The sequence below is a fragment of the Camelina sativa genome, chromosome 12, assembly GCF_030686135.1.
Source record: "Camelina sativa cultivar CO46 ecotype springtype chromosome 12, ASM3068613v1".
Classification (NCBI taxonomy): Eukaryota; Viridiplantae; Streptophyta; class Magnoliopsida; order Brassicales; family Brassicaceae; genus Camelina; species Camelina sativa.
Window position 1 is genome coordinate 38,249,645 of NC_141891.1, and position 20,744 is coordinate 38,270,388.

Consider the following 20,744-nt stretch of genomic DNA (forward strand, 5'->3'; position numbering starts at 1 on the left):
GGTAACTCTAGTTTGTACGCCACCACGTCTATTCGATGGATTTTAAAAAGTCTCATGAAATCCACTGTTATTGAACTGATGATTTAAAAATCTACTTTAAAATCCACTGTTATTCAAAACAGTTTGTGGATTTGGATATTAATAAGTTTTTGGGATTCTAGAGGATTTGAGAGGATTTGTTTAGTTAAAAATACAGAAATCCAAATCTTATGGTTTTAGGTGGGATTTGAAAGAATTTTACCATAAATCATATCAACTTCCCTAAAATCTATCAAAATTCCAAATTTCCTAAATCCCATAGAATTCTCCAAAATCATTGTTTCAATACACCCCCCTTAATCTCTCTTTCAAAAATAACTAATAACACAAGCTTGTGTAGGTTCTTTTGAGACGAGACATACAAGTTCCTCTAGTGTCTCTCTAGTCATAAATTTAAGCTAAAATAGGACCAGCAACCAATGCGTCTGTTTTTTTGCTCGAAGCGGTCAGTGTTGAGTGGTGACTACTGATCTTCCTCGTCGGTGCCGAAGTAAAGATCGCCAAACTCGCCTAAGCCCGGTATAACTCGGAACTCTTGGTTCAGACCCTGGTCTATTTCAGAGGTAACTATCTTCAATGCTGGAAAACGTTTGCAGACACAGTGGATTCCCTCCGGCGCCTGTCAAAAAGCAAGGCCATCAGCCATCATGAGAGACAGAGAGATCTTTAGCTTCTATATTCACGGAGAAAGAGAAAAAGAGATCGATCTTTAGCTTTTGCACTCACCGAGATAAGGTTGAGGAATATAATGTGAGATTCAGGTACTCCTTTCTGTATGAGTAATTCAATGGCTTGATTTGCAGAGTTACCTTTAAGAACAAGCAATGACAAAAGAGACTGGTTAAGAGAAACAAAAATCCATCAATAAGACTAGAATAAATGCGTGCAATGTAAAGAGACTGGTGGTACCTGTGGCTAAGACAGGGTCTAGAAGCAGGACATGGCGTTCAGAGATGTCGTGAGGAAGCTTCTCATAGATAAGCTGATTTAAACGAGAAGAGAAACTTATAAATATTCTTGTTAATAAAAAGAGCAGAGTATTAATTAGCAGACCTGTTTTCCATTGTCGCCATCACGGTGGATGAGAATTTTCCCTATTTTAATTCCTTTGCAACAAGCGCGTAATGCATTTTCCATGCTTTCACCACTAAGAAAAACATACAAACCAGAAAAATCTTAGGAGAGATATTACTGAGTCATGCCTTCCATGATGTAAAACAGTTGGAAGAATAAGCATCTTATCATTATCAAACTTAACTAAATAGAATACCTTTCAAAGGCTCACCTTCGAATAATTGAGACCCCACAAAGTTTCTTGCAGAAATCAACACCGGTATATACAGCTCCTGGTGTGGAAAAGATCAGAAGTTTAAACAACTTAAATGAGAGCTAACTCTAAATAATCTGTGTGGTATCGGTAAAGGCACAAACAAAAAAACTTGTAGAACCACATTGAAGGAGATGGACATCTGATAACCTAGTAATATAACAAAGTGTATACAGTATTGCTACAGGTCATGCATTACCTGTTGGAGTAACTACTTGTTTCTCAGTGAATGGCAAATGACCAAGACCATGCTCCGACCTGAAATGAAACCGATATTAGTTAACAAAAGGAAGCCTGAAAGCTAAGTGACGTTGAAAGAGAAGACACAAGGCAGAGAAATACCAGACGAATGAGTCGATCTGAATAGAATACAAAATCATGCTTTGATATGTCCTTCTCCCGAATAAGTGTATGCATGCCTCTTATCTGCAATCATGATCCTAGAGTGAAACCATTTATACAAACACATACCATCAAAATCAAGTATCAAAGAAAGAGAGAACATACCTGAAATGTTGACTGGATGACGTACACATTTGGGTAGATTTTGCAGAGATCATGCTGCCCAAGTTTTGTGTGGATATGTTGCGTAATCAAATCGACTGCAACGTGATTATCACCTCCTCGAGGTATGATTACAAAACATCCTCAGAAAAAAGTTGAACACATGGGAAGCTCAGAAGATTCAAATAAATCTTTACAGAGGACCATCTCAAAGGATGGAACAAGAACATATACAGTTCTCTAATAAGAATAACAACAGTAAGAAGGAGAAATCAGAGTAGCTAAACAGAGCAGAATTTCCAGGTCCCGTATTCAAAGACATATAATAAAGCCACACTTAACTAAGTAGATGAACTTATGCTGACCAATCCTACAGTATAAATAGAAACGAGGACTAACCTGTTCAAGCACAGAATTAAAATCCCTACCCCTCTCGACTATGTCACGCCTGATTCTGCGAGCAAGCCTTACATCAGCATCTGAAACCATTTAATAGTTTAAGATGACTATAAAAATGTGAAATAGATTCCAATTTGACTAATTCAATAGCTTAAAAAATTATAAGCATTTGTTCTATACTCAGTGGATGATATAAATGGTCAAAGTGAAAGAACCTATAAAGGCATCAGCTACAGAACAGGAGATGGAAAACATTGATTACAATATCATATCCCAGTATACAAAACTAATAAGTAAAAAGGATGTCAAAAGAGTGAAAGACGATGAGTACCGCAGGATATATGCGGGGAAGCGAAAAGACATAGCAGTTGATTGAACTGATTAACTGAAGATAAAGTTGGTCATTACCTGTGTCAACAAATATCTTCATATTCATCAGATTCCGCACTCGTGAGTCATGGAAGAATAGAATCCCTTCCAAAAGTATAACATCAGAAGCAACAGAGGGTGGTTCCAACAGATATTAATATGATAAATAAATGATTGTCAGCAACTGCAACACAGGAATAAAGTCGAAGAGGTGCTAACAAGCATGATTAAAATGGGGCATAGTAATGGGAGACGCGGCTTTAGACAATAAACCACATTAATGGTCTTGGAAACAAAAGTATATGCACCTGACGAAAAGTATCAGATCTACGTTGATGGGTCTTAAAGTCGTAGATTGGAAGAAAGTAAATTATGTGAATCTCAGCCAAAACAATACAGAAGAAAGTGGAACATTGAGAACAAGATTGAAGTAAAGAATCAAACCTGATTAACTAGAACAACACGATGGTCATGAAGTTGCTGAATTATCATATCACAGACCGTAGTTTTAACAGAAGCCGTACCACCAGTAACCCCTTTCAAATGGCAAAATCAAACAAAGACGTCAAAAACAAAAAGAACTGAAATTTATGCGAATTTATACAACTTGTGAAAGCACAAAATGCTACCATAGACAAAGGATCAAAACCCTAGATTTTAAAACGAAAGCAGAAACTCCCAAAATCAAGAGAGTTCGATAAAAACCTAAACAACGGGGGTTGAGAACGAAACGAGGGTTGAGAAATCACCGATAATGAAGGGCTGTTTGGGAGCGTCGGAAGCAGGATAAGAAGAGGAAGAAACAACTGATCGGAGGTGAGAAAAGTGAAGAGAGGACGGTGGAATTGGGTTAAGAAGAAGAGTGAAGGCCATCTGAAACGAAGACCGGAGAAGTGAGGCCCTGATGCCTTCTCCATCGCGTAGTCTATGGAAGAAGAATCCTCCGGCATTGAACTCCGATGAATCGATGGTTGCAGAGTTTGGAATTTTATGATTTTCTTTTTTTTCTTTTTTGTTTCCGGCGAAGAACAAAAGCGTTCGTGCCGTAGTGAAGACACTGGCAAGTAACGAATCTGTCCAACGCAAATATCAAAAAAACCTTCGTCTCCTCTCTTCACTCACTCCCTCTGACTAAACTGATATTTTCATTTACAATAATGTTTTTGGACTTTATATTTACAGTTTTCAGCAATAAATTTTACTATATTAAATGGTGTGTTAATTTAATATAAGCATCTTAGGAGAGATATTAAGCTAATTTAATAAATTTTACTTTGGGGAAAATAATAATAAAAAAAAAAAATCAGAATTTAACTCAAAAGTTGTACTTAATATACCATACATATTTTCTATATAATAAAACAGAAGTAAACAACTTTTTTTTTTCTTAGGACCATATAACTTTTATAAGTTTGTTACAAAAATAGTTTATAGATTAAATATAGGTTATAGATTAATTGATCAATATACATTTAAAAATATCCCAAAGAATCCTTTGAAAGAGAATATTCCAATGATTTACACAATTTCTAAAATAAAATCTTTAGAATTTCATGTATTGTTACATAATATATATTGTTAGGCATAAAAAAGAATAAAATCTTGGTAATTTATCACACTTAATCGTAATTTCTGGGATCATATTATGCATTTAAAAATAGAATCTTACCTTAGCTCAGGTCATATTAAAACATTTTTACCAAACATGTTCAAAAATTCAAATAAAAACAAACAACAAACATAACAATATCTCATACATAAAATTACAAAATTAACAATATAAAACTTACAAAATAAATATTTTTTTGAAACTGTCATATATTTAATATATGATTTTATTGCATAATGTTACATCGAAAAAAACTTTTAAAAACAATTATATAAATTATTTTATTATAAACTTATAATATAAATTAAAAAAATTTCAATTCATGATGTCTTGGTAGCAGGTGTCATCTTATTTTATTTATCATAAGGGAAGAAAATAAAAAATAAAAATAATTTATTTATAGAAAATAAAAAATAAAAATAAAAAAGCAATTGGCATTCAGACGATTTGCAACTCTGATCACATAGGCTGCGCAACCCATGCGCACCATTTCTTCCACCTCAGAGGATTGTTCGACGAGCAACCATCGATTTGCCCGTGCATCACAGCCAATTTTGATTAGTAGTAATGCGCTGCGGTATATATACCCGAGAGATAAAAACCATTTTGTCGATGTGGGACAATTTTCATTCTCACTTACTAAAACTAATTTAATGGGCCTAGATTATGTAAACCTTATTGGGCCTGGGTTCAGTTCGTAAGACGCTGTAACGACGCCGTTCCCGTTGCTCCCCGCACGGCCTGTGAGGAGGAACCAAGATTTGGCTGGCGCAAGGGTAAAGCTCAAGACAAAATGCTGAGGTTCTGATTATCGAAGAGTGGTCTTCTTCAGGATAACGGAACCATTCGTGGAAGAAGGGAGCTGTTGGATTTGGAGGCGGGAAAAATCTAGTTATTCGAGTAGAGTTGATCCGAAGATTTCAGCGATCGGATTGGATTGGATTGGATTCGTTGCTTGCACTACTTTGATAAGAGCGTGATGAATTGATGAGAAAAAAAAAAAGAACGTGATGATCTCTGTTGATGGCGAAATTGGATTTTTGGCAGGTGGGTTGATAGGTGGATGGTGAACGTGATGATCTGATTTTTGGCAATGTTCTAGTGGAACAAAACAATGGAAGCTCACAGGCTCTATTATGATAATTTCACGACTCTGTTTACGAGATGATAATGCTGATTGCTCTTTAGCCATTTATTATTCTTTCTCCAATCTCTGTATTGAAGCAACTGAGATGGGAAACTGGGAGAACTAAAGGGTGAGAGATTTCAGTCCACTTTTCGTCAGTGCTGCTTTGGCCGGAATCATGCCAGGTTGATTAAAAGGTTTAATTAATTCTTCCAGCCAGGCTTAGGGATGTTGTCTATCTACAAAGGCGATCGTGTCAAGCTTATGTCACGGACTCGCGGGGTCTTGACTGAATCACGTTGAGAATAAAATATGAGAACAGTGAATTTGTGTCTCCCTCGGGGGATTATGGTTTTGTCAACCAAATCAGTTCAAATCGTATACGACTCTTTGCCATATACTGACTGATTCAACACCAAACCATTCAAAATTTAACCATATAATCTAACTTTCAGACAATCTTACCCAAAAAATAAATAAAACTTAAATACAAACAATCAACATCGTATCACAAGTTAAAAAACACCAAAGAGCTTCATCTTCTATCAGTCCTCGTCCGGAGAGAAGGTAGTCTTCTTACCGCAGAAGCCGTCGGATTTTTCCTTCTGTTGCTTCAGATTCGGTTCTCGTAGAAGGTTGTCTTCGTACCTGGAATATATATATACCAAAATCCCTTGTGATCTCCCCCATGTATACGAAAAACTTTACCCAGTGTGCCCTTAATAACAAAACTCAAAAACAGATAGTAGTAATTTAAAAAGTCCCTTACCAAAGCTTCTCTGCAAGGTTGTACCTAATTAACAAAAAAAAAAAACAACGTTAGTCTTCTGTTATGACATCAAAACTTTAGCAACAAGCTTAGAGAAACATAAACTCCATATGGGACAATCAAATTACTTGGGTCGAATTGGGTATGAAGCTCTCTCAGCCACGTCCAGAAAAATCTTACGAAACAAAAAATCACGATATCGCAAATTTTTACCATTCTTCTGTTCCAGCGCCTACAGTATAGAAGGTTTAATCAAAAATCGACCTTTCAGATATATGATTTTCCCACACTACTTTCCAAATGAATACTTAAATACTTTTCATCATTACTATAAGCCACTCTCACCTTCTCTGCTTCGTTAGCAGAAGCAAACTCAACAAAGCCACAGCCCACTTGCTTACCCCTGTCGTCTACAATAAGTCGAACACCAACAATTTCTCCAACATCTTTGAAGAACTCGATGCTGTAGAACATGAAATATATCAGTCATGAAAAAAATTCCCACGAACAAAAGAGGAAACTAAAGGTGCTACTTACATCGTTATTATTTTAGTTTCAGGAGGGAGATTGGTAACAAAGAGCGTCTTTTTTCTTACCTCCTGAATTCAGCAGCCAAGTGTGTTAGCAAGGCTTGCATAACAACGAAAAGTAGATTCATCCCCAGATAAAGTTAATTTTCGACTTTGAGGCAACAGCTTTGTTATTAAACGTTAAGCGTGACATTTTTTGATGATAATAAAAACTAGTACTACCTCAACAATATCGGGAGTTTCAGCAAGTCCTTCCATTGCCCCATCTTCTTCTATCAGAAGGCTTTCTTGTCGAAGGTGGTCTTCGAACCTGGATTACCAAGGACCTTTGTGATCTCTCCATGTATACCAAATGCCTCACCCAATGTGCTCTCGATAACAAACTCAAGATGCAAATAGTTAAAGTCCTTACCAAACCTTGTGATCTATACAATACCTGATTAACAAATATTATGGCGTTAGCCTTCTGTGATGGTATCAAAACTCTAGCGATAAGTTACAGCCAGTGTTACATAAACAAATTTCCATAACATTGAAAATTAATTTACTTGGGTGGAGGAAATGGATCCATCTTAGCCGCTTCAAGAAAAATCTTCCCATCCTGTAAATATTCACCGTTCTTCTTTTCCAGCGCCTACAGTATAAAAAGATTTAGTCAAATAACTACTTGTATATTTTTCATACATTACTTTTCAAATGACTAATTAAATACATTTCATCATTACTATAACCTTCTCTGCATCGTTGGCAGAAGCAAACTCAACAAAGCCCCAGCCCACATGCTTGCCCTTGTTGTTAGCAATAAGTCGAACATGAACAACTTGTCCAACATCTTGGAAGAAATTGATGCTTCAAAAATGGAAGATACAATATTACTCATGAAAAACTTGTTCCAAGAACGAAAAGAGGAAATTTAAAGTGCTTCTTACATATCTGATATTATAGTTTGGGGGGTAAGATGGGCAACAAAGAGCGTCTTGGTTGTTCTTACGGAAACAGCCTGAATTTAACAGCTAAGTGTGTTAGCGCAACTCTAAGGAGAAAATGAGTTAAATTGCTTCAACAACAAAAAATTGCCTCGTTCATCCCCAGAATAAGTTCTCTTATTAAAAATGCCAAGTATTTATTCTGAGCCTGAGGATAATAAGAACACGTACGTCAGCAGAAACGGGAGTTTTGCCGTGTCCTTTCATCAACAAAATCTTTTGGTCGTGCAAGTATTCACCATTCTTCTTTTCCAGCACCTACAGCATAATAAAATTTAGTCAGCTATCATACTTTCAAGTAACCACTTGTGTATATTTTTCACCATAAGCTTGTACAAACCACTTTCCAAATTACTACAATACTTTTTTCATCATCACTACAAAACTAGTCTCACCTTTTTTGCTTCGTTAGCAGAAAGAAACTCAACAAAGCCATAACCCACATGCTTGCCCTCCTGGTTTACAATAAGTCGAACACTAACAACTACTCCATCATTATTGCAGAAATCTTTGCTGCAGTTGTGGAGGATGAAAATTTTAGTCACGGAAAACTAGTTCTGAGAAGGAAAAGTGGAAATATAAGCTAGTGCAACTACTTACATATCTGATATTTTAGTTTGGGGAGAGAGATTGGCAACAAAGAGTACTTCCTGAATTTAACAGCCAAGTGGGTTAGCATGACTCAAAAGGAGAAAATGACTTGAGAACAACAAAAAAGTAGTGTTTATTGGACGCGGGCCTGGAATGTTTTGAAGATAACAAGAACAGGTACCTCAGCAAAATCGGGAGGTGTCTCATCTCCTTCTACCAGACGGCTTTGTCGTCGAAGGCAGTCTTCGTTCCTGGAATATAAGAGAAGCCCTACGGATCACTCCATGTGTACCAAAAACTTTCACCGAATAATTGTGCTCTTGATAAGAAACACGAGAGGAAAAATAGTTTTAAGACCCTTACCAGACCTTGTGATCTAAGGAATACCTAATTAACAAAAATAAAAGCTGTCAAGTCTTCTGTAATGGCATTAAAATAACTCTAAACAACAAGTTGCAACCAGTGCTACAGAAACATAATTCCAAAACATGGAAAAATCAGTTTACTTGGGTGGAGGGCCTAGTGAAGAAGCTATCTTATTAGACACATCAAGAATTATCTTGCGATTGAGCAAACATTCACCGTTCTTCTTTTCCAGCGCCTACAGTATAAAAGGTTTATTTTTAATCAGCAATTCTACTTTCAAATAACTAGTTGTATATTTTTTCATCATAAAATTTTAAAATGAATTTGATTTCTATCATTACTAAAAAAAAAAACTAGTATCACCTTTTTTGTTTCACCAGGAGAAGCAAACTCAAGATAGCCATAGCCAGCACGCCTACCATCGTATGGTTTTACAGCCAGTCGAACATCAACAACTTGTCCAACATCTTTGAAGAAATCGATGCTGTAATAGTGGAGGGTAAAATATCAGTCACCAAAAAGCTTGGTCAGACAAGGAAAGTAGGAAACTGAAGGTAGTGCTACTTACATATCTTGTATTTTAGCATGGCGAGACAGACCGGCAATAAAGAGCGTATTTTTCATCAAGGCAGCTCCCTGAATGAGAAAAGGGCTTAAATTGCATAAAAACACAAGAAGTAGATTCATCCCCAGAATAAGTTGTGTTACTAAACAAAAGATGATGATAATAAAAAGAGGTACCTCAACAAAATCTTCGGGAGTGTCATCAAGTCCGTCCACTGTCTCCTATTAGAACACATTTTTTATTTTTTATTTTGGAGATATTAGAAAACAAGATGCTCAATTGAACGAACGTCTACATAAACGTGTACAATAGTTTTATAAATTTACAAAACTTAAACCTTCACTGGGATTAAATTAGCCTGATCAGACTTCTGCAGGAGACTACTAGGATCAGCAAGTCCTTCCGTTGTCTCCTGTTACGAGTGGCCAGCCATTAGAACACAGTGTAAACAAGATTGTTCTCAAACGACAAGAGTAATCAGAGACCATCGTAGGTTACCTTCTCCTCGGATGTTTCCTTATGTCTCTTCAGAATCGGTTTGTTCTCCAAATCATCTTCCGAGTTTCGCTTACCTTAAGAGCAGCAACAGAACGAATTTTAAAATCAACAACCACCTCTTCAGCCAAGTATAAAACATTAGATAGGAGCTAAGGGCCACACAAAACTAACCAACTAGATTAACTTTGGCGGCTGATTCCTTGCTAGAACTGGCCATAGTGAACGTGAAGACAGCGCCGGTTTATTTTCCGGGAAGAGTTGAGAGCAGCAGTAACTAACCCTAGAAATACACCTCGAATGAAGATATTTATAAGACAATACTCTCGTTTGGGCTGGGCTTTTATTGGTTGGATGATGTTTCGTTTTTACTTTCTAAAAAGGCTTATTGATGTTCACTTTAAACCCTCCGCATATTAAACATAATCCGAAATCCAAACCCAAGCCCGATCAGAAATAGGCAGCTCGATTCGAGTTCGGATAGATATAGGATATCTGATCGGATTTAGATAGTACCTTATACCCAAAACAAACTCAAACTAACCCGAACATATATATATATATACTAGGATAGTTGATAGACCCTGATCCGGACCTCTCAGCGTCCGCGGTCACGGCTTCCCTTCGGCCCTATTCTCGGCCGAATATCCATTAACTCGTCCACTTAGCTTTAGCTCGCGGCCTTGCTTGTAGACCTTTATACGCAGCGTAATATCTTATTAACCTTGACCCATCCCTTGGTGCTTAGCCATACAACCAACCAACCCCACAGGCTTTGCACATATTAGGGATGGGGACTTATAGTCCCTTCGGTTCACGGCGATCGGTTGCACTGTCGGCTTCTCGTTCCACTCGTGTCCGAAGCTTGATACCGGACATACCGTCCATTGACCTATCGGTCATACCTTGGTACCTCGGTCGACTCGTCGGTCTTGGTATTAGAGCCAGGTCCGATCGAACGATCCGACCCGATAATCGAATCACCGATCGCCCTCCGACCAGGCCGATACTTCTGACGGACTTGCCGACCACCCGACCGATCTATTCAACCTACGGCTCGTATCGTCGATCCTTAGATCGCCCGATCTGACTAGCGATTGAATCACCAGTCAACCTTCGATCGATCCGTCTATTGATGCAGATCGTCGATGACCTTTCGATCGGTCCGAATCTATGATCGAACCATCGATCATCCTGCGATCAGTCCAACTCCAGGCCGAACCGCCGCTTATCCTTCGATCGGATCGACCCAATTGTCGATTCGTCGCTCGTCTCATCGTACCGTCGATAGAGAGGTAGCGTGCGCATCAGTTCGGACGATGTACCGTAGTACTCGCTGAGCCGCACCCCCTTTTCTTCTTAGGCGTTGATGGACGATGGATGGACGATGGTGGTCGTGTCTGGAAATGAAGGCAACGTCCTCTATTTATAGGGTTCTGGCCAAAGTCTAGGTCCCAAAAGGTACCTGTCCAACGAGACCCTTCGATCGCTACCGTTCGATCGTGTACGTTCGGCCGTGCCTGTCCGGCCGTGCCTGTTTGGCCATGACCGATCGTCTGTGTCGGTTCGGTCATGCCTCTTCGGTCATGCCTGTTCGGTCATGATGCCTGTTTAGTCACGCCTGTCCGGTCGTGCCTGTTCGGTCGTGCCCTTTCAGTCATGACTGTTCGTCCATACCCGTTCATCAGCGCGTCTCATAACCGTCCACGAGCTCCCCAGCTGACCCGCACACTGTCCACTACCGTCCAGCTGGCCGAGCTTGGTCGAGCTTCCTGGCAGCTGGTCAAGCTAGTGGAAGCTGACTGGCAGTTGGCCGAGCCGACGCTAGCTGGCCGAGAGCTGTCCACAGCTGTCTGCAGCTGACTTAACTTGTTCATCGAGCTTGTGGAGCTTGTTAAGCTCATATTCCAGCTAGTTGAGCTAGTAGCTTAGCTACTCAAGCTCATTTAGCTATCAATTCCCTTAAAACAAATTGCCCCTCTTTAGTATCGTGGGACGCGGGCGTTACAAGTCTACCCCCCTTAAAATGAATTCATCCTCGAATTCGGTGGGTCTAGTAATTCTCGACCTTTTGGTCGCTGTTTCCCGACCTTCTGGTTGATGTTTCCTGACTATGGTCCTTCCCGGACGCGGTCTTAATTTCCCGACCTTCTGGTCGATGTTTCCCGACCTTCTGGTCGATGTTTCCTGACCGTGGTCCTTCCCAGACGCGGTCTTAATTTCCCGACCTTCTGGTTGATGTTTCCTGACCGTGGTCCTTCCCGGATGCGGTCATAATTCCTGACCTTCTGGTCGATGTTTCCTGACCTTGGTTCTTCTCGGACGCAGTCCTAATTCCCGACCTTTTGGTCGATATGCTATGTGTTCGACGTTTTGAACAATCGCTCGATTCACGAGGTCATCTTGGCGAACACATTCCCGTTCCCAAGCATGTTGTCGATCTTATCAGAGATTTCATTTCATCCGAACACATAGCATAATCGCATACGTCCTCATAGGATCGCGCATGCTCTGATACCAACTTGAAAGACCCCGACCCGGACGTCTCAGCGTCCGCGGTCACGGCTTCCCTTCGGCCCTATTCTCGGCCGAATATCCATTAACTCGTCCACTTAGCTTTAGCTCGCGGCCTTGCTTGTAGACCTTTATACGCAGCGGAATATCTTATTAACCTTGACCCATCCCTTGGTGCTTAGCCATACAACCAATCAACCCCACAGGCTTTGCACATATTAGGGATGGGGACTTATAGTCCCTTCGGTTCACGGCGATCGGTTGCACTGTCGGCTTCTCGATCCACTCGTGTCCAAAGCTTGATACTGGACATACTGTCCGTGACCTATCGGTCATACCTTGGTACCTCGGTCGACTCGTCGGTCTTGGTATTACAGCCAGGTCCGATCGAACGATCCGACCCCATAATCGAATCACCGATCTACCTCCGACCAGGCCGATACTTCTGACGGACTTGCCGACCACCTGACCGATCTATTCAACCTACGGCTCGTATCGTCGATCCTTAGATCGTCACGTTTACTCTACCTTTAGGACAGTCACGTTTTAAGATTGTCTCTGTTAAGATTTTTTATTAATTTGATAAACATGTAGGAATGAAACTGTGAAGTGTCGTGTTAAAGATAACTACGCTTCTGAATTCATGTCTAAATGGCAATCAAACAGGTGCCATCTCATATACAAATTCGAACCTGAGTTTTGTGTAATGCGGTTTGTGAAGGTCGGAGAATATGAAGGTATGTAACATAAAATAGTTCTGATATAATTGAAGGTCGGAGAATATGAAGGTATGTAACATAAAGTAGTTCTGACATAATCATCATAAGGTAACTAATATATTCACTCTGCAAATGTTTATAGATGCACCATGTATCGAAAACACATTGGCCTCTTCGAAGATCTTTATAAACCACAGTTTGAAGGACTGGTAAGATTTGATTATGTAAAAATAACTTTATACACTTTATATATGATTATGTATGATGTTAAAATAATTTTGTTTTATACACTTAATATATTTACAGGTCTGAGTTTGCTGGACGTTATTACATAAACCATGTAATGGAGCATCAAAGTGAGAGCTCGGAGACTCAGTCATAAAGAATGGACTCAGAAATGAAGATACGGTGGCTTAATAAACTTTTTGTATATGCAAACTTTAGTATAATTTTGAATGTTTGTAGTACCAAATACAATGGTCTAAACGAAAATATATTTATGGGTTGCTTAAAATATTATTTTAGTGGTCTTAAAAAATTACATATTATATTGTCCCAAATTGTTATATCAAAGTAATTAAAATTGACCGTAACAATTGTATTTGGCTCATTCAAAAATTTGTTACGGTCAATTTGGGCTTAAACTTTATAAATGGATTTTAAAATTTCAATTAAACTTTAAAAATAGACTTTAAATTTTCAATTTATATTTTGCATATGTAGATTAATACTATAAAAAATTTATTAACTATTCATTTTATTATTTTAAAAAATGAAAAAAATATTTAATACGAAACTTACAAAAAAAATAATTTATATCTGAACATACGAACTACTATAAAAATTAAAAAAATTAAACAGGTTTTTAAAATATAATAAAATTTTGATTCAACATATTAAAGAATTAAATTAATTTTTTTTTTCTATTCAGTTCCTGCCCGCACAAGCGTGCGGGTAACTCTCCTAATTGATTATAATTGGGTTAGGAATGTAAGGGTGGTACTCCTTTATGTGCTTGAGAAAATTTTCAAATTGAACTCTAAGGTAAGTTTCAATTATTTTGATAAGATAAATGCAATCTAACCAATGCAATCTAATTTTATTTATTTCAAGACAAATAGCATATAAAATTAACCGGAAAAACAAAAAAAAAAACAAAAAACAATCTCGTGGTGTAGCGAGGGTACTATTGTAACGCCCGCGTCTCGCGATCCTAAAGAGGGGCAATTAGTTTTAAGGGAATTGATAGCTAAATGAGCGTGAGTAGCTAAGCTACTAGCTCAACTAGCTGAAATATGAGCTTAACAAGCTCCGCAAGCTCGATGAACAAGTTAAGTCAGCTGCGGACAGCTGTGGACAGCTTTCGTCCAGCTAGCGTCAGCTCGGCCAACTGCTAGTCAGCTGCCACTAGCTCGACCAGCTGCCAGGAAGCTCGACCAAGCTCGGCCAGCTGGACAGTAGTGGACAGTGTGCGGGTCAGGTGGGGAGCTCGTGGATGGTTATGGGACGCGGTGACGAACGGGTATGGACGAACAATCGTGACTGAACAGGCATGACCAAACAGGCGTCATGACCAAACAGGCATGACCGAAGAGGCATGACCGAACCGACACGGACGATCGGTCATGGCTGAGCAGGCACGGCCGGACAGGCACGGCCGGACAGGCACGGCCGAACGTACACAATCGAACGGTAGCGATCGAAGGGTCTCGTCGGACAGGTACCTTTTGGGACCTAGACTTCGGCCAGAACCCTATAAATAGAGGGCGTTGCCTTCATTTCCAGACACGACCACCATCGTCCATCCATCGTCCATCAATGCCTAAGAAGAAAAGGGGGTGCGGCTCAGCGAGTACTGCGGTACATCGTCCGAACTGATGCGCACGCTACCTCTCTATTGACGGTACGATGAGACGAGCGATGGATCGACAATTGGGTCGATCCGATCGAAGGATAAGCGGCGGTTCGGCCTGGAGTTGGACTGATTGCAGGATTATTGACGGTTCGATCATAGAGTCGGACCGATCGAAAGGTTATCGATGATCTGCGTCAATGGACAGATCGATCGAGGGTTGACCGGTGATTCAATTGCTAGTTGGATCGGGCAATCTAAGGATCGACGATACGAGCCGTAGGTTGAATAGATCGGTCGGGTGGTCGGCAAGTCCGTCGGAAGTATCGGCCTGGTCGGAGGTCGATCGGTGATTCGATTGGGGTCGAATCGTTCGATCGGACCTGGCTCTAATACCAAGACCGACGAGTCGACCGAGGTACCAAGGTATGACCGATAGGTCAACGAACGGTATGTCCGGTATCAAGCTTCGGACACGAGTGGAACGAGAGGCCGACAGCGCAACCGATCACCGTGAACCGAAGGGACTATAAGTCCCCATCCCTAATATGTGCAAAGCCTGTGGGGTTGGTTGGTTGTATGGCTAAGCACCTAGGGATGGGTCAAGGTTAATAAGATATTCCGCTGCGTATAAAGGTCTACAAGCAAGGCCGCGAGCGTAAGCTAAGTCGACGAGTTAATGGATATTCGGCCGGGAATAGGGCCGAAGGGAAGCCGTGACCGCGGACGCTGAGACGTCCGGGTCAGGGTCTTTCAAGTTGCACAGGAGAGGAAGAAGAAAGGAAAAAAGGTAAGTGAGGAGGAAGATGCTGGGGAAGATGGGTAGGTTAGAACTATCTACGAATTGATCTCTAAGTTATACACAAGGTTTGACACCGTTGAGAGGAACATTGAAACTGTATCGGCAAATCTGGAGAAGAAGATGGATGAAAGGATTGAAACCAGGCTTGGATCTTTTATGACGGACCTCAAACAGATGAAAGAGCACGTGCTTTCAGAGAGCACGACTGACCAGATTTTAAATTTGGGACAGGAACTAAATAACCTGGGACATGAACAGGAACTTCAGACATCAAAAGGTCCACCAAAAGTTCCGATAATGTCTGATTTATCTTTGTTTTATGGCTGATTTTTCAGAATGTTTAGGCTGAGTTATTATAATTTTAATTGTCTTCGCTATGATATACAGGAAAAGAACTTTTGACTTCTCCAGCTGCTAAGAAGTCTCCAGCTGCTAAGAAACCAGCTGATATGAAAACACGGCCTTCCACGAGGAGAAATGCCAAAGAGTTAGAGGCGGAAGAGAAGGCCAAAGAGTTAGAGGCGGCAAAGAAGGCCAAAGAAGTAGCTGCGTCAAAGAAGCCCAAAGAAGTAGCTGTGGCAAAGCAGTCCAAAGAAGTAGGTAGAGGTAGAGGTAGAGGTAGAGGTAGAGGTAGGCTGCCTAAAAATTCTACTGTTGCTGTTGTTGCTGCTGTTGTTAATCCGTTGAAATTTGTACTACCTGGAGGTTTGAACAAGAGAGAAGCTGGTGCAGAAGCTGGTGCAGAAGATGGTGCAGAAGCAGGTGCAGAAGCTGGTGCAGAAGGTGCTGATGTTTATGATATTACAGACGAGTTTATTGTTGAAGCCAACTCACTTGAACCTGAATCTGAGGATGATGAGGAAGAAAAGATTAGACTTGATAGAATTAAAGCTTTAAGGCTGGAGAGTGTTAAGCTGTCAGCGGATGGGAGTGCATTGAATACACAACAAGATCATCGAAGCTGGAATTTCCCTTATATTGGAGACAACGGACTGATGTGCATGAGGAAGAACTGTTCACCTGGACCTGGAATATATGATCCTCTGGCACCTGTTGATCCGGTCAAGTTGCATAAACTTTTGGAGTTCCTAAAGAGCGCCGAGTATGACCCTTTAGACCCTTTTGCTTAACAAGTTAATAACAGCTTGTTAACATTATATTAACTTGTGTTTATTTGCTTGTTAGGAATATTCTGTTATGCAAAGGCGGAATCGAAATTGAATTCTATAGGGTGCTAATCACCGAACGAAAGGACTGGCCAGTGAGGCCAAGAAGAATATGGTAACTATGTGTGGCTTACTGATGAAGTAAGTTTATCTTAATGTCTTAGTTATTGTTGTCGTTTTCTGACTTACATTACATTATGGTTGCGTTGTTGTTTACTACTCAGTTTTCTATTGTACAACACATGGGCGCGTTTATGAGAGTCCTTAAGTGTAGGTACAAACGAGATACCTTCCCATTCCACAACAAACGCATTGCGTTTATAGACCCGTGGTTCACCAGTGATATGATTCGTGATCATTATAAGATGTTCCAGATTAAACCCAAGTTTTTTACAATGACTGGCAATAGTTATGAAGATTTAGTTAAAGGTTTGATTCCATCAGATGAACCGACTAATTTGAAGTGGATAGAAGATGTGGATCACCTGTATATTGCTCCACAAACTGGAGGCGATCACTGGGTGGCGCTGCACGTGGATCTCATCAGAAGGCATATTGATTGCTATGATAGCATCATGGGACAAGTAACCGAAGACAATGAGCTTAGAATGCTGAATGCTTGTAGGGCGTTTACGCGGATTATTCCAGCAATGATGAACGCGAACGTTCCTCACGGAATTCGTACACCTACTTTCAAACAGTTTACCTTCAGGAGGAGGACAGTCTCCAAGGTCCCGCAAAACGTACAGGTTGGTGACTGTAGCGTGTACGCTTTAAAGTTTATAGAATGTCTAGCGCTTGGTGTGTCTTTCGCTGGAATCTGTGATCAAAACATCTAGGGTATACGTGTTAAAATGGCAGCAGAAATCTACGATGAGTCACCTGATTTTATAAATCAGTTCACGTAAAAAACATTTGTATTTCTTTTGGTAGGACTTGCACTTGGAAATGTAAAAAAACATTTGAATTTCTTTTGGTAGGAATTGTACTTGGATATTGAAAAAATTTGGATTTATTTTGGTAGGAATTGTACTTGGATAAGAAAGTCCTTTGTTTAGTATCTTTTCAATGTTACGGCTGAGTTATGTACTTCACACGGCTGAGTTATAATTAAATATTAAATAAACATATATGTTATGGCTGAGTTATATATTTCGAACAGCTGAGTTGTCTACTTCGTACGGCTGAGTGAGTTATGGCTGAGTTATGTACTTGGTACGACTTCGTTTAGTCTTTTGTGCCGTGCCTCGATATTACTAAAACTGTTGTTGGGGAAGCCCAAACAATAATTCTGTGCCTCAGATTCACACGCGTAATAAATTTATAAAGTTAGCTTTTTCACAATATATTATACAAAATAATTAAAAAATTGAACTCAAAATTCGAATAAAAAATCTAAAAATTTCGACAAAGTGACTAAGTGATGGCTGAGTTATTGACTTACACGGCTGACTTATGAAATATTCGTAAATTTACATTATTATAACTCAACATTTAAATGTACAATTGAATTATGAATATTACAATTATTATAACCAATAAAAAGTAATAATTATAGAGAAAGATTGATTTTTACACATTCTCACCAAAAATGTGTAAAACATACAACACATGACGTTTAGGGGTTAGGGTTAGGGTTGGGGTTTAGGGTTTGAGATGTAGGGTTCAGATGAGTAACATTATTTAATTTTTGGTTTTGGTTCTAATGTGTTTTAATGTGTATGGTTTAAGGTGGTAATATGGATATACTAATATTATTACCATTTGAATATTTTTTTAAAAAATCAAAATTTTTTTTAGTTATTTCCGGTTATGGGTTGGTTATATTAATATCTAACAATAAATAACCCAAAATATATTGTAATTAGGTAGATTAGCCTAATATAACCGAAATTTAGCCGAATATATCCAAAATTAACCAAACATACCAATTCAAAAATATCAAATTGGAAAATTTATTTTATCGGTTTGGTTCGGTTTAGTCGGTTATTTAGTCATTCTAAATTGAGGGTTGGCTGAGATATCGTTTATGACGGCTGAGTTATAATTAATCATGACTGAGTTATTAAAATAGATTGATAAAACAACACAACATAGAATGTTCGTATCAATTCCAAAAAAAAAAAAACTACGGAGCTTGACTAATCTCACAGATACTTGTTAAAGCTCTCAAACTTCTTCTCCAGCGCGTCATATTTCTTTTCCAAATACTAAATCATTTCTTCTTGAATCTCGATGCGCTTCTTGGATGCATCCAAGTCCTGCTTCATCTCATTCTTCTCCTCCTGAATAACCCTAAACTCTTCGTGCACTGCATCAGTCCACCACTTCCTGAAACCGCAGCCTTGACCGGGACCCTTACAAATAGTACATCATTCATATTAGACTAAAAAAAAAGTCAGAAGCAGAACACAAAACTCAAAAATAAGAGTACAAAAATCTTTACATCTGTGATGTCATACGGACAACTGAAATAACGTTCTCCTCTCGTGGTAGGATTATTAGAAGTGGCAACGAGAAGCACCGCACCGCAAGTACACCCGATTGGAACGCCCTTGTCTCGCCTCCGGATTTCGCCGTACCTTATTTTCATATTTGTTTTATTACGATTCAGCTCCTATAGTTCCACAAACACAATATTAAGATAATGCTTTGAGATTTCAGATAGTCCAGAGATCTACCTCAGCTAGTGCTTCAGAAGCAGTTTACTCATCAGCCCTGGAGTTGTCGCCGTAGATATCTCTATTTGCCATCATCTTGACTCGATCTCGATTACTGAAGCAATTAACACCAATTTCACGATGTTAGAATTACCTCAGATTAGGGAATCAATAGGACTGGATGCGTGGGAAAAAACAAAGGATGTACCTATTGGAATAATCTCTAAGCTAGTTGATAGCCAATTCGTCTGGTCTGGTAAGGTTGTTCATTTCCTGCTATGTAACCAGTTAAGGGTACATAAGAAGGAGCTTTGGTTTGTGGTCGGCGGTCAACCTATCAGGTTTGGGTTGAATGAATTTCATTATCTGACGGGGTTAAACATAGACCCAATGCCTACTGAACGGTTTGAACTTGAAAAGGAACACAAAGAGTTCTTCAGATTGCCTGGTGGGCAGGTCCAACGCTACTTGAACTCAGGGAAGCATTAAAAGTGTGCCGGGGATGGGTTAACCTTGATCATCGTAAATGGTTGGGACTGTTGCTTCTTCAACACATTGGACTTTATGATTTGCATAATAACTCTAGAATTCCATATGAAAGTGCCAAAAGAGTTTTTGATGATGAAGCCGTGAAGACTTATCCGTGGGGTCGGTCAGCATTTGAAGCTCTTGTTGATTCCATAAAGATGTTGAACCCTAAGGAAAAGTCGTACACCCTTAGTGGGTTTACACCCGTGTTACAGACGGGCGTATGAGTCCATCAAAAAATTTGGAGAACGGTTTGGGAATGCATCAGCTAAAGATGGTGGCATACCGATGCTTCAATGGGGTGGAAACCGTACACGTTCTACGATGGTGAGGTAAGGTTTATATCTGGTTGAGTGATTGTTTAGTATGGATGAGTTATGATTTAGTTATGGTTGCGTTATTTTTTAGTAACGGCTGAGTTATGTTTTAGTAATGGCTGATTTATGCTTTAGTGTTGGCTGAGTTATTATTCACTGATGGGTCTCATATTCTCATATGTTACAGCTGCGTGTGACTAAAATGGTTATGAAGGATGATGTACGCGAGCTATTTCATACGTGGCCATATCAAAAAGACGACCCAGCAGTTGATCGCCTTATCCAAGACATACATGAGGATAAGTTTGTTAAAGGTTTTTGGGATGTTAAAGCAGCTGTTGATTCTGACTCTCCTCCCGCAAAGAAGCAGAAAGTTGATTCTGACTCTCCTCCCGCAAAGAAGCAGAAAGTCAAGAAGGTGGTAGTTTCCAACAGTCAGGGTGGTGGATCTGGTGAAGGAGCTAAACAGAAGGTGGTAGTTTCCAACAGTCAGGGTGGTGGATCGGTTGGA

The 20,744-nt window shown here is 39.6% G+C and overlaps 2 protein-coding genes across 20 annotated transcripts; both read right to left on the reverse strand.

The window, feature by feature from the left end:
- Positions 1-277: 277 nt before the first annotated feature.
- LOC104733923 (uridine/cytidine kinase UKL1, chloroplastic-like) lies at positions 278-3,785 on the reverse strand. Of its 17 annotated transcripts, none has more exons than XM_087476722.1 (12): positions 3,388-3,785; positions 3,083-3,174; positions 2,678-2,743; positions 2,270-2,324; positions 1,874-1,968; positions 1,709-1,792; positions 1,566-1,624; positions 1,325-1,385; positions 1,093-1,186; positions 949-1,021; positions 766-848; positions 278-658 (listed from the first exon to the last, which is right to left on the reverse strand). In XM_087476722.1, the coding sequence occupies exons 6-12, from the start codon at positions 1,744-1,746 to the stop codon at positions 503-505; spliced, it is 564 nt and encodes a 187-aa protein (XP_087332848.1). In that variant the 5' UTR covers positions 1,747-1,792; positions 1,874-1,968; positions 2,270-2,324; positions 2,678-2,743; positions 3,083-3,174; positions 3,388-3,785; the 3' UTR covers positions 278-502. The 17 variants fall into 17 exon arrangements, with proteins under 17 accessions (XP_087332848.1, XP_087332846.1, XP_087332845.1 ...); XM_087476720.1 differs by having other exon boundaries at positions 1,874-1,986; XM_087476719.1 differs by having other exon boundaries at positions 2,270-2,349.
- A 1,954-nt stretch (positions 3,786-5,739) lies between these two features.
- Positions 5,740-10,008, reverse strand: LOC104732714 (polyadenylate-binding protein 2). 3 transcript variants are annotated; one of them, XR_015574260.1, is made up of 22 exons: positions 9,850-10,002; positions 9,679-9,752; positions 9,518-9,592; positions 9,357-9,401; positions 9,184-9,251; positions 8,979-9,099; positions 8,756-8,850; positions 8,613-8,636; positions 8,431-8,500; positions 8,259-8,308; positions 8,054-8,171; positions 7,830-7,916; positions 7,602-7,672; positions 7,404-7,521; positions 7,221-7,306; positions 7,085-7,108; positions 6,895-6,982; positions 6,680-6,772; positions 6,488-6,605; positions 6,271-6,374; positions 6,143-6,166; positions 5,740-6,021 (listed from the first exon to the last, which is right to left on the reverse strand). XR_015574260.1 is itself a non-coding variant. In XM_010452294.3 (22 exons), the coding sequence occupies exons 1-22, from the start codon at positions 9,893-9,895 to the stop codon at positions 5,919-5,921; spliced, it is 1,671 nt and encodes a 556-aa protein (XP_010450596.3). In that variant the 5' UTR covers positions 9,896-10,008; the 3' UTR covers positions 5,740-5,918. The 3 variants fall into 3 exon arrangements, 2 of the variants coding, with proteins under 2 accessions (XP_010450596.3, XP_087334180.1); XM_010452294.3 differs by having other exon boundaries at positions 6,680-6,741; positions 9,850-10,008; XM_087478054.1 differs by lacking the exon at positions 5,740-6,021 and having other exon boundaries at positions 6,139-6,166; positions 6,680-6,741.
- Between the last annotated feature and the right edge of the window lie 10,736 nt (positions 10,009-20,744).

Excerpts from the sequence above, each read along its gene's own strand:
- LOC104733923 (XM_087476727.1), bottom strand. The coding sequence starts at position 1,783 with ATGCATACACTTATTCGGGAGAAGGACATATCAAAGCATGATTTTGTA. Across the intron at positions 1,625-1,691 it reads CTGGTATTTCTCTGCCTTGT|GTCGGAGCATGGTCTTGGTC; the intron begins GTCTTCTCTTTC and ends GTTTCATTTCAG. Across the intron at positions 659-765 it reads TATTCCTCAACCTTATCTCG|GCGCCGGAGGGAATCCACTG; the intron begins GTGAGTGCAAAA and ends GCTTTTTGACAG.
- LOC104732714 (XM_010452294.3), bottom strand. The coding sequence starts at position 9,895 with ATGGCCAGTTCTAGCAAGGAATCAGCCGCCAAAGTTAATCTAGTTG. Across the intron at positions 8,501-8,612 it reads TCCTTAGATCACAAGGTCTG|GAACGAAGACTGCCTTCGAC; the intron begins GTAAGGGTCTTA and ends CTTATATTCCAG. Across the intron at positions 7,917-8,053 it reads CTGCTAACGAAGCAAAAAAG|GTGCTGGAAAAGAAGAATGG; the intron begins GTGAGACTAGTT and ends ATTATGCTGTAG.